Consider the following 13,359-nt stretch of genomic DNA (forward strand, 5'->3'; position numbering starts at 1 on the left):
CCTAAAGTGCTTGGATTACAGGCGTGAGCCACTGCACCCTGCCTGTTTTGGTTTTTTACTTTTTTCTTTTTAGAGATGGGGTCTTATGGTCCAGGCTGGTCTAGAACCTCTGGGCTCAAGCGATCCTCCCACGTCAGCCTCCCAAAGTGTTGGGATTACAGGTGTAAGCCATCACACCCCGCCTAAGGTCTTTGTTTTTTTGTTGTTGTTTTCTTTTTACATAGTATTCTATCAAGCTCAGTTCTGGGTTTACTTGTAGCAAACCTAAAACAGCAAATTAGGAAAAGAGGCAGCTGAAGAGTAAGAGCATTCCCATAGCAATAAGAACTAACAGCAAGGAAAGAAGAACAACAAAAACAGGAGATCTATAAAATGTCTAACAGTATAATCCCAACTATATAATACACTGCACTGAAATAACAATTACAATTCCAGGCCTACACTAAAATAGGAAACATAAGTTATTCTATGCCTCATTTTCCTGTTCTGGATAATGGTCATACACTAAAACGTGTTTAATATAATATATTTAATAAGCCTTCATGGTTTTTTAAAAATGGCATTTGAGGCTGAGTGCAGTGGCTCATGCCTGTAATCCCAGCACTTTGGGACATCGAGGCAGGCAGATCACTTGAGGGCAGGAGTTTGAGACCAGCCTGTCCAACATGGTGAAACCCCATCTCTACTAAAAATACAAAAATTAGCCAGGCGTGGTGGTACATGCCTGTAATCCCAGCTACTCGAGAGGCTGTGGCAGGAGAATCACTTGAACCTGGGAGGTGGAGGCTGCAGTGAGCTAAGATCGTGCCACTGCACTCTAGCCTGGGAGACAGCCTGTCTCAAAAAAAAAAAAAAAAAAAAAAAAAAGGCACTTGATCCTTCTTTTCTGGGCATAAAAGAGATATATTGTATCAATAATTTGGAAATTACTAAAAGTGTAAAGAAAATTAAAATTGCCTATAACCCACAACCCAGAGATAACCACAATTTATATCTTGGTGCTTCAGGTGTCTTGATATTTAAACATGTACATATACCTTTTTCTGGTAACTTTTTTCTTTTTAACCTGGCATTATTTGTGGGCATTTTCTGAACTCAAAAAGTCTTTGTAGAATTATTTTAAATACCACAATTTATTAACCCATTATTACAGATTTGGGGTAGTATAAAATATTTTATAAAGTATACTATATATTATACCACATACATGACAAGCTATTTAAGAAGTCATCATTTATAAGGTTTAGACACAGAAAGGGAATTTTTCAGTGGAACCGTTTACCAATAAATTACCCCCCAAAAGACTTATAAGTTGTGGTTTGTGAAACTAGATTATCAAATACAATACTTAAGTCCAGTGAACAAATGAGACATTTGGAGAATGAAGTCTCAGATAAACTTTGGAAAATGATCATTTAAAGTTGTTTCTGATACCAGGAATATGGAATTCACATTAAGAGAATTCTAGATTACTGTTATTAAATTACAACCATGCTAGTAAAGTAACACTTATTAATGACTCAGTAATCATTCTGCTCATTCATTAAGCAAATACATATAACTACTATTTGAAAGGCATTATATTACGGTGCATTAATATCAATAGTAAGAGCCTTATTAGTAATTCTATAAAATGAGATCGTAGCATTTAAAACACTTTAACAAAATCTGGAAAAATATCCCCCAAATCCCACTGCAGCTCATCCCTCTTTGTACTTATCACCCAGAGTCTGTCTCTCCCACTAAACAGTGAGCAACTTGAGAGCAGACACTGTCACCACCTCTAGGTATAAAATGGGGGTTCAATATAGGTTTGCTGAATGACATTATAATCCAGAGTTTTTCAGTTCTAATCTGAAAGCACACGTTTATACAAATGAAATAATGTATACGTTATTTTTGATAATGCCCTTTCCACACTATTTTTCATATTCCTAGCAATCTTCATAATCTTAATGGCTTTAAAATATTCCATCATGTTTATATAACTTAGAAAATGATTCTCTTCATGTTGTCTTTAAAAGTTATTTCCAGGGTTTTTTTGTTTGTTTGTTTGTTTGTTTTTTGAAACAGGATCTCATTCTGTTGCCCAGGCTGAAGTGCAGCGGCATGATGATGGCTCCCTGCAGCCTCGAACTCCTGGGCTCAAGTGATCCTCCCACCTTAGACTTCCGAGTAGCTGGGAATACATACAGGCGCACACCACCATGCCCAGCTATTTTTTTTTTTTTTAATTTTTTGTGGAGTCTATGTTGCCCAGGTTGGTCTTGAACTCCTGGGGTCAAGCGATCCTCTCGCCCCAGGCTCCCAATGTCAGCATTTTTACATTGTATAGTTAATGTTGCAGCAAACATACCTTGCCTTACAAGTCTCATAGATTTCTATCTTACTGGAAAAAGGACTAAATTCTAAAAGAAGGTAATCTTTTACAACAAAAATTCATCTTAAACATGTTGGTTTTTACCCCATACGCAGAATTTTGAAAGACAAAGAAACACACAAAGAAACTAGAATTGTATTTTGCCAAATCAACTACAACTGCAAGCAATTTAAATAAATCCTCTATTATGAAATGTGTATGTCCAAAGTAAACCATGTTTTGTAGGACTGCTTCACATATATTTAGGAAAGATATTTCTGGGGGCAGGCAATAAAAATTCTGAGGTAACAGACAAATAAGATATCTAATTAGATCTTCAGTGCTTTTGGAGGGGGCACACACTTCATCTCCACTACTTCCTTAGATGCACAGAGCTTGCTCAGCCCCTCAGACTGCACAAGTGTAAGCGCTTGGGCTTCTAAAGGTACCCTGATTACCCTTTCCCACCATTTATAGATCCGAAAGTAAAAATTTACCTGGCTATATACAAGCATTTAAATCTTGACCTTAAATAGAGGGATCCTATAGGAAAGTCAACTATATTTTAGAAATATGAAGCTAGTTTTTACATTTATATTCATTTAACAAACTTGTGTTGAGCTTCTATCACTGCATCTCTGCGGTATGGCCCTTCATTGCTAATAAATCACCAACCTGGGTTCCTTTGTTTATGTGCGGAGAAGAGAAAAGAAAGGAAGATAGGAAAAACAGTTACCTGTAATACAATTTTTTGTCCAAGTATGACTGCTAACAATTATCTCTAAAAAGAATATAATCTATAAAAGAAGACTTCATTGAAGGGAGGAAGGGGGCTTTTGAGCCCAGACAAAATATACGCTCAAATATGTAATTTTTAAAAGAAATATGCTACGCAGCTTATATTTTGTATATGTTAAATTTCTCATGAAGCCCAATGAACGATGCCTCTGTATAATTGTGTATTGTATTGTTTGCTTTACAGGCTTTTCCATACACGTACACACACATATACACACACACGCACACGCATAATCAGGATTCGCCAGAGAGATATATAACAACTAAATTACTTAAAGCAGGAATTCTATAGGTGTTACTAGGCATATGGAACCTTTCGGTCCCCAGAAGTTCCATTCACAGACTGCAATAACATTCCATACGACACAAAAGCGCATGCCATGACAAAGACCTTCAAGTACAAACATACAAAGACACGCTTCTAAAAACGCCCCTAAAGCCAAGTTCACAGCTGGCACTTGTGGCACACACAAGCCACTGCTGAGACAGCTGTCACAGGCCAATCACACACACCCAAGAGTGCCAGCGTGCCACCTAAGGAAGACAAGCCGATGATCAGCGCACAAATCCCCAACCCAATAAAGAAAAGCCCTAAATCCCCACCCTGGAAAACACAATGCCTGCACCACCCAGAAAACTCCTTAAAAAATGAAAGGTCGGAGGTTTAGAAGCAACTAAACACTAGTTTACAGCAATACAGTAAAAGGGGAGTTTTATTTGGACATTCACGAGAAAGAAGGCACAACATTCAATCCTCACGGAAGTATTATCAGCTAGCTAGCAGCACAAGGCTTTGTCCCCCAACTGGAAAAAGGGGAAAGGAGGAGGGCGAGGAGAGATGCAGACCCTGCAGCACCTCCCTCTCCGGCAGTGCACTGAGGCTGCAGCGAACTCAGCTTCCCAGACCCCCTCCCACCCATTGCTAGCCATCGCCTCCCACTGCAGGCCCAGTTGCCTCGGGCTCTCCTACCTTGGCTTTGCCGGCTTCCAGCTTCTTCTGTCTCTCCTCGTCCTCCATGGCCTCTGCAAGGAAGGCAGGGGAAAACAGGGGTTGAGGGGTGGTCGGAGAAAGGTCGGTTTCGACGGAGGTGGGACAGCAAGCTCCGCTGCCCAGAGAGCCGAGCCAGGCCGGCGCTCCCCCGCCCGAAGTGGAAACAGTCTCGGCGCTCACTGGCTGATCGCCCTCAGCCGCACGGGAAGCGCCGTCACCGCCGCCGCCGCCGCCATCTTCGTCTCCACGTAAACACACGGCGAGGCGGGAGGGGCTGGAACGTCTGTCCGCGCAGCCGCCTCGCGGGCAGGTGCGTCTGGGGTCCCGCCCCGGCCCAGCCCTCCGGGGTCAACCCCCGCCAGGCCTGGGACCGGCCTCCGACCCGCGAGGATCCCGCCGTAGGGAGCGCCCTTCCCGCACATCAATGGCTCGCAGGTGGCGGCCGAGCTGAGGGGTAGAAGGGACGGAATGTGCCAGAGGCTCCTGGCCGGACCCCCACCCTCCGAGGAATCCAGTGCTATTAAAACATGAGTTTTTTGTTTTTTCCTTCAAGTTACAAAAATAACACACCTAATGGTGAAATTGGCGAACACCTAAAAGCTCCAATGGAAAAGTTCCAGGGGTGGAGGGTGGTGGGGGGGCGGACGCCAGTTTTTCTACCTACGTTAACTCCTCGACTCAAGGAATTATGAGAGGAGCTAATTGCTCTTGTTACTTCCTTAGCCTGAAAAGTCCCTCCCTCTTCCCTCCACTGGTTCCCACTCAATCTCCGGTTCATCCTTCTAGTCCTATCGCACACGCTGCCTCCAAATGGCTTTTCTGACCTCCTGTTCCCTCCACGGCAACCGAGACACATCCAGTCAAAACGTACTCCCCTCCCCCGACTCCTTCGGGCTTCCCTTTAACAGTAGCGTTCTGAAAGGAGCTTGAGCTTCAGAACCTAGGTTAGGGACAATGCCAGACTACACCAACTTTCTAGCTTTAATGACAAGTTTCCTATTCTCCCTGAGCCTACCTGGAATTTTTGGAAGGGTTGTTAATATATGTAACTGCCCTGGCATATTAAAACGTTCTTAATGTCAGCTTTATTTCTCCTTGGACTTCCTTTATGTACCCTATTAAAATAGGGTACCCTGCACCATATTTTAATAATTTGTGTGCGTCTTAGTTCAGCTCATACTCCCAGGTCCTTGATGACAGAGAATCATCATGAGTCTTGCTCATCTTGGTTTTACTAAAATGACCAGCACAGAGCTCTGCACTCAATAAACGCTTTTTGGATTGAATTGAGCAGTGTTTATAAATTTAGCATTACTATCTTTCCTTGTTTCCCCTACATGTGCTCCCTCGATCCTTTGTATTCTTCTCCCTACCCTCCAACGCTCAAATCCATTCCTGGAGTGAACTACACATTTCAATGTCTCTGGTTGATTACTCAGGTTTCATATTTATGTGCGGAGAAGAGAAAAGAAAGGAAGAGAGGAAAAACAGTTACCTGTAATACAATTTTTTGTCCAAGCATGATTGCTGACAATTATCTCTAAAAGAATATGTATATAAAAGGAGAGACTAAAGACCTAAAGTCTGACTACAAACTGAGGATGAGTTTTAAATAGCCCTCGTTTAGAAATCTTAGCTTTAAAAAAGATTTTTTCTTAAGTTCTGTAATGCATACATTCTGCCAACTTCTAACAGCCAAGTGCATGTTGTCCTGTTATCTCAACCTGAATTGGGAACCAGGTGAAATTAGACATTTTATCATAGGGATAAAAGAATTGAGGCAGTAAGTGATTTAGTTACCCATCAAATTAAGAGTAATGACTAGAAGTAAGTGTTCTAATTGTGCAGTGATTTAAATACTGCCTGGATTGAGGGATTATGTGTGTAGATGCTGATTGCCTAGGAGGGGGAAGCCCTGGGGTATCTGAAGCTATTCCTGTTTGTTAAGGGATACTGCCTTCTCAGTGACTAAGGAAGTCAGCTATTTGTATGTGCTGAAAATGTTCAAGAATACCTTCCAAAGCAACAAGATTATTTCAATGTTTCCCTTCACTGATAGCAGCCAATCATATACATGTCTATTTTACATAATGGGTGCTCAATCAATATTGAAAGTTAGATTTGTGTTAACTTCTATTAGAAGGGCAAGCATTGGGCACTAGTGCTCTGACTCTTCCTTATGGCACCTATTCTGTCACATCTCGTCATACCAATCATTCATTCATGTCATGTCATTCACTTATTCAAGTGATTCTTTCAGAAGATATTTCAGCAAAGACTTGAAAAAGATGAGAAGGCTGGGTGGGGTGGTGTACACCTGTAATCCCAGCACTTTGGGAGGCTGAGGGGGGCAGATCGCTTAAGCTCAGGAGTTCGAAACCAGCCTGGGCAACATGACGAAACCTTGTCTCTACAAAAACAAACAAACAAACAAACAAAAACAATTAGCTGGGTGTGGTGGCGGGAGCTAGCTACTCCAGAGTCTGAGGGGGGAGGATCACTTGAGCCCAGGAGGCCAAAGCAGTGAGCCCAGATTGTACCATTGCACTCTAGCCTAGACAACAGGTGACACTGTCTCAAAAAAACAAGGGGGTGGTAGGTGGGGTAGAGAGCCATGGAGATAGTTGAGGGTACAGCAAATCCAAAGAAAGGCCCTCAAGAAAGACCATGATGGACCTTCTCAAGGAAGAGGGGGTGGCTAGAATGGAATAAGCAAGGGAAATAGTGGGAGATGAAGTCAGAAAAGTAACAGGGGGCCAGATCCTGTAGAGTTATTTTCTTTCTTTCTTTCTTTTTTAAACGGAACCTCACTGTGTCACCCAGGTTGAGTGTAGTGGCCTGATCTTGGCTCACTGCAACCTCCTGGGCTCAAGCAATCCTCCCACCTCAGCCTCCTGAGTAGCTGGGGCCACAGGTGCACTCAGCCACAACCAGCTTATTTTTGTATTTGTTGTAGAGACAGGGTTTTACCATGTTGCCCAGGCTGGTCTGAAACTCCCAAGCTCAAGCAATCCACCCGCCTCAGCCTTCCAAAGTGCTGGGGTTAGAGGTGAACCACCATGCTTGGCCTCAGATCCTGTAGAGTTCTAAAGGTCGTTGTAAGGACTTCAGCTTGTACTCTGGGTAAGATTAGGAGCTATTGGAGAATTTTGACCAGATGAATGACATGATTTGGCTTATGTTATTCACAGACATTTGGCTGCTATGAGGAGAAAGGGGGATCAGTTTGGATGTTATTTCAGTAATCCTAGATAATGGGAATTTGGGCCATAGTACTGTAGTGGAGGAAATGATATGGAATTAGATTCTGGATATCTTTTGAACATAGAACCAATAGTATCATAGGAGTTGTAAATTGGATATGAGGTTTGAGACAAAAAGAAAAGTCAAGGTTGATTCCAACATTTTTGGCTTGAGCAACTGAAGTTATGAAGTTGCCAGTAACTAAAATGGAGAAAAGCAAATCTGGGGACCACGTGTTCAGTTTTGGACATGGTAAGTTAGACATACACATTCGGAATCCGAGAACTGATGTCACCCTTAGACATCAGTTAGTCTGGAATTCAGGAGACAGGTCCAAGCTAGAAATAAAAATGTGACAGTCAGTATTCAGGATGTAGATGGTATTTTAAGTTAAGGAATTGGATGAGATAATCTAGGGTCATGCTATTCAATACAACATCTATTAGCTAGTCTGAATTGAGATGTGCTGCAAGTGTAACACTTTGGATTGGGAAGACTTAATATTAAAATAAAATAACTTAAAATATTGCACTATTTTTATATTATTAAAATGATTATATTTAGGACATATTGGGTTTAATAAGATATATATTAATTTTATCAGTTTCTTTTTTTAAACGAAGTTACTACAAAGTTTCAAATTACATATGTGGCTTGCATTTGTGGCTCGCATTATTTTTCTATTGGACCATGCTGCTCTAAGGAGCAAGTTTAGATAGAAAGGTGTTACAATGACTGAGTTTTGGAATACTTCAACTCTAAGAGGGAGGAAAGGTGAGCAGAATCTGCAAATGAGACTGAGAACAGTGGCTAGCTATGTGAAAGGAACCAGTCGCCAAGCGAAGAAAGTGAAGGAGGAAGGAGTGATGAACCAAGACAACTGCTGTTAATAGGTCACGTGGCCGGGCGCGGTGGCTCAAGCCTGTAATCCCAGCACTTTGGGAGGCCGAGACGGGCGGATCACGAGGTCAGGAGATCGAGACCATCCTGGCTAACACGGTGAAACCCCGTCTCTACTAAAAAATACAAAAAACTAGCCGGGCGAGGTGGCGGGCGCCTGTAGTCCCAGCTACTCGGGAGGCTGAGGCAGGAGAATGGCGTGAACCCGGGAGGCGGAGCTTGCAATGAGCTGAGATCCAGCCACTGCACTCCAGCCTGGGCGGCAGAGCGAGACTCCGTCTCAAAAAAAAAAAAAAAAAAAAAAAAAAAGGTCACGTAAAATGAGGACTGAGAAATAAACATTGGATATAGCCAGGTGAAGGTCTCTGGAGGCTTCCATAGAAGGCACTGTAAATCAATCATTAATTATTTCCAACTGAGTGCAAGCACTGCCTCAGTATCCTTCTCAACAAAGAGCCTCTGGCAGTCATGTCCAATGGACCAGAATTGAAAAGGGAAATAAAATCTAATTGGTATCCTCTATTGGGGTTACATTCTAGTGATTCTGTTTATAACATCTGTAAAATTCATAATTTAATTAAGCTACATTTCTTTTAGTGTTGATGTGCCTTCCAATAGTAAGAATACTGCACAACACTCATTTCCCCTGAGAGATTAAATACAAGATTTTTTTTTTTTTTTTTTTTGAGACAGGTTCTCACTCTGTCGCCCAGGCTGGAGTGCAGTAGCACGATCACGGTTCACTGCAGCTTTGACCGTCCAGGCTCAATTGATCCTCCCACCTCAGGCTCCTGAGTAGCTGGGACTACAGGTGCATGCCACCATACCTGGCTAATTATTAAAATTTTTGTGTAGAGAAGGGATCTCCCTATGTTGCCCAGCCTGGTCTTGAACTCCTGAGCTCAAGCGATATACCTTTCTCAGCCTCCCAAAGTGCTGAGATTACAGGTACGAGCCACCATGCCAGGCCTAAATTCAAGATTTCTAAAGGTACTTTTTATATTTTCCACTTGAATGGTACTAGTTCTTCATTGGTAAGATAGCAAACTAGTGTATGTAGAATACCTATGTGAATCAGCAAACAAGATTGTTCTAATACTGTAGTTAAATATTTTGAGCTTTCTTCCACCACCCCGCTACCCTACTCCCAGGATATGTTGTCACTTCCATGTTATTTGCTCTTTCACAAATTAGTCAGGTACAACCTATCAGTCATTTCATTTTAGTCACCAATACATATCACTTAAACCTTGACCTCACAAAAGCTGCAGCAGCAGTTAAAGCAATTCCTTAGATTATGTTAATAATAATAATAATAAACTCTCCTATTTTGAAGGGGACAAAACCTACCTCCTAAATCAGGAGGCAGGACATCACAGTTTGTCTTTAGCCTATTTTCTTGTGGATTAAATAATATTCCTTTAGCCATTTCTTATTAGGTCTGTTTAAAATATATTTGATCATTTTTGTTGCCATTCTCTGAATCTTTGCCAAATTCTCAAATAACTAATTTAAGTAACCAAATGATTGTCATTAAATATTTGAATTATATGTCTCTCCATAGCATACTTATCTTGTGTTTCCTATATACTTAATTCCCATTTATGTCACACATATTTTAATAGCAATATACCATGATTGAGTTATTAACTTCATTTTCATTTAAATGCAGATCACATTTTTCCCTTACAATGCTGGTTTTGCCTTCTTTTTAGCATGTGGTCTTCTGGAGTTTTCACATGAGTAAATTATCAATATGTAATTCAACCATATCATCGTCCATGAATCTCTAAAATGTACATGGGCTTTTAAAATTTAACCCAGTTCTTGAAGGCTCTTCGCCTACTAGTGAATGCTATATCTTGTTATACAAACCTTTTTAAAAATGTTATCTTGTACTGAGTCAGATTCCCTCAAACATCTCATCAATGACTCTTGACAAACATATTCATCTTTCTCATTCCTCAGAAGCATTTATTTTAAAATTTTAAAAATTAATATTTAATAGATGTATATATTTTCAGGGTACATGTGATAATTTAATATTCATACAATTTGTAAAAATCAAATCAGAGATATCCATCACCTTAAATATTTAAATATATCCATCCCCATAAATATGTCTTTTCTTTATGCTAGAAACATTCGAATTATTCTCTTGCAGCTATTTGAAATATATAATAGATTATTGTAAACTATAGATAGTCACCCTACTGACATATCAAACACTATTTTGATATGGTCAAAATATGGTCTTATTTCTCCAAACTGTTTATTTGTGCTCATTAATCAATCTGTCTTCATCCCCTAGGATTTTACTAATTACTTCCTTCAATTTTTGAAGTCTAAATTAATATAACAAAGATCTAGATAAATGATCCTATGGTAATAAAGCTATTATTTGATTATAAACAGGACCAAAATCATTCAGAGGAAACTTGCATCTATGATTTTTTTTTTCTAAACTAGGTAATGACCTACTCAGTTGTTTAATCATTATGTCTATCTTCATGACTTTACTTCTTTTTAGAAGACATTGTCCGTTAGTATTTCCACCAAACACTTCCAACCTTCACTTGCCACGCAAATCGCCCCAAACTATGCACAAGGTTTTCCCTCCAGTGGCAACACTTCCAAAGTATTTCAGTTAATGACCTTCTTCCACTCTCCTCAACTTGATATCTTGGAGTTATCTCTGTTTTTTCATTTTGAGACAGGGTCTCACTCTGTCACTCAGGCTGGAGTGCAGTGGTGCCATCTCAGCTCACTGCAACCTACTCCTCCTGGGTTCAAGCAATTCTCCCACCTCAGCCTCCCAAGTAGCTAGGACTACAGGTGCACACCACCACGCCTGGCTAATTTTTGCATTTTTTGGTACAGATTGGTTTTCATCATGTTCACCAGGCTGGTCTTGAACTTCTGCCCTCAAGTGATCCATGTGCCTTGGCCTCCCAAAGGGCTGGGATTACAGGCGTGAACCACCATCCCCAGCCAAGTTATATATTTTATTCCTTTCTACATCATCCATCATATTAGATACTATGCCCTGTGAGCTTTTTTTTTTTTCCCCCAGTATCTGACTCCTTTGCAAATTTTCCTTTTCCATTGCCACCATGGTAGACTAGTCCTTTATCTCGTATTTCAAAAATTCCAGAAGAATCCAAGCAATATGGCTGCCTCATTCGGGGCAGCTGCAGTAAACATACGTGTGCATGTGTCTTTATAGCAGAATTATTTATAATCCTTTGGGTATACACCCAGTAAAGAGATTGCTGGGTCAAATGGTATTTCCGGTTCTGAAATAGCACTGTTTTTTAATCATTTAAAATACAAAATTTTTAAGTCTACAGGTATAATTATTATTTAGAGTTGTTAAGTTTGCTGATTTTCCTTTATGAGATAGATTTTAACTTTAATCTTTATACATTCTATAGAAGTTTAAAAAAACTCAAACATGGCCAGGTGCGGTGGCTCACGCCTGTAATCCCAGCACTTTGGGAGGCCTAGGCGGGCAAATCACGAGGTCAGGAGATCCAGACCATCCAGGCTAACAGAGTGAAACCCTGTCTCTACTAAAAATACAAAAAATTAGCTGGGCATGGTGGCGGGCGCCTGTAGTCCCAGCTACTCGGGAGGCTGAGGCAGGAGAATGGCGTGAACCCGGGAGGCGGAGCTTGCAGATCCCGATACTGCACTCCAGCCTGGGCGACAGAGTGAGACTCTGTCTCAAAAAAAATAAATAAAAAAACAAACCTTAGACATTATGTTAACATATGAGTTACATGGGTTGATTCATTGATTTTGTATCTTCTACTACAGTGGTTCCTAAACTTTAATGTGCTTGTGGATTACATGGAGTGTTTATTAGAAACATAAATTTCTTAGGTCATGTTTAGTAAGTAGCCTATGTGACAGTGCCAGTGATGCAGGTGGTCTGAAGGCAAGCCTTCTGTTCTGTAAGTAATGATTTGCCAAATATGTATCGACACACATGTGAAATTATTGTTTCTTTTTTATGATATTAATTATAGTCTTTGTTACAGAATTCAAATTTGGGGAGAATTATAAATGTTATAATTCCTAATAGAGGAAGCACATCTTTAAATAATCTAGGTTTGAAAAGTAGGCAAAATATATTAACAATTCACAGAAAAAGAAATGTAAATAGTACTTTAACATGAAAAATTGCTGGACCTTGCCCAATAATGAGACAAACACAAACTAAGATACCATTTTATACATACATTAATTAGGTCGGCAAAAATCCAAAAGTTTGAAACATACTATGTTGGCATGGTTTTGGGGAAACAGCCATTCTTACATATTGTTGGTAAGAATGCAAAATGACATAATTCCTGTCAAGAAGGATTTTGCAGAAACTAGCAAGATTATATGTATTCACTCTTTAATCCTGTAATCCCATTTCTAGAAATCCAACCCACAGATTTACTGGCAAAAATGTACAATTATGTATATACAGGTCTATTCATTGCAGCATTGTGTATAACGACAAAAGACTGCAAACAAACCAAATTTTCAGTAGCGAACTGACTGAATAATGTTTGGTAGATCCACACATGGAGTACTTAACAACTGTGAAATAGACTCAATCTCTGTATGCTGATATGACACAATCTGTAGAATATTATTAGATGACATAAGCAAGGTATAGAACTGTGTTTATAATGTGACGGTTTCATGTAAACAAAAGAGGTTATATGCATGTGCGTATGTATTTGAAACAACAGAAGCCTAAACCAAACACTTTTTTTCTTTTATGAGACAGTTGTTGCCCAGGCTGGAGTGCAGTGGTGCAATCACAGCTTACTGCAGTCTTGACCTCCAGGCCTCAGATGTTCCTCCCACCTCAGCCTCTGATGTAGCTGGGACTACAGGCATGCATCACCATGCCCGGCTAATTTTTTAATTTTTTGTAGAGACGGATTTTTGCCATGTTGCCTAGGCTGGTCTCAAACTCTTAGGTTTAAGCAATCGGCCCTTCTCAGCCTCTCAAAGTGCTGGGATTTACAGGCATGAGCTACCGCACCCTGCCACCAAACACTTTAAA

At 40.4% G+C, this 13,359-nt stretch overlaps 1 protein-coding gene across 16 annotated transcripts in view; it reads right to left on the reverse strand.

Moving 5' to 3' along the window:
- Positions 1–4,329, reverse strand: part of AKAP9 (A-kinase anchoring protein 9) — a 172,792-nt gene extending 168,463 nt beyond the window's left edge. For all 16 annotated transcript variants that reach the window (XM_015134121.3, XM_028846079.2, XM_077997065.1 and 13 more), the window contains exon 1: positions 4,128–4,329. In XM_015134121.3, coding sequence (XP_014989607.3) covers positions 4,128–4,175 — 48 coding nt within the window. In that variant the 5' untranslated portion in view covers positions 4,176–4,329. The remainder of the gene's footprint in view (positions 1–4,127) is intronic.
- Positions 4,330–13,359: the final 9,030 nt, after the last annotated feature.

The sequence above is a fragment of the Macaca mulatta genome, chromosome 3 (assembly GCF_049350105.2).
Source record: "Macaca mulatta isolate MMU2019108-1 chromosome 3, T2T-MMU8v2.0, whole genome shotgun sequence".
NCBI classification, from domain to species: Eukaryota; Metazoa; Chordata; class Mammalia; order Primates; family Cercopithecidae; genus Macaca; species Macaca mulatta.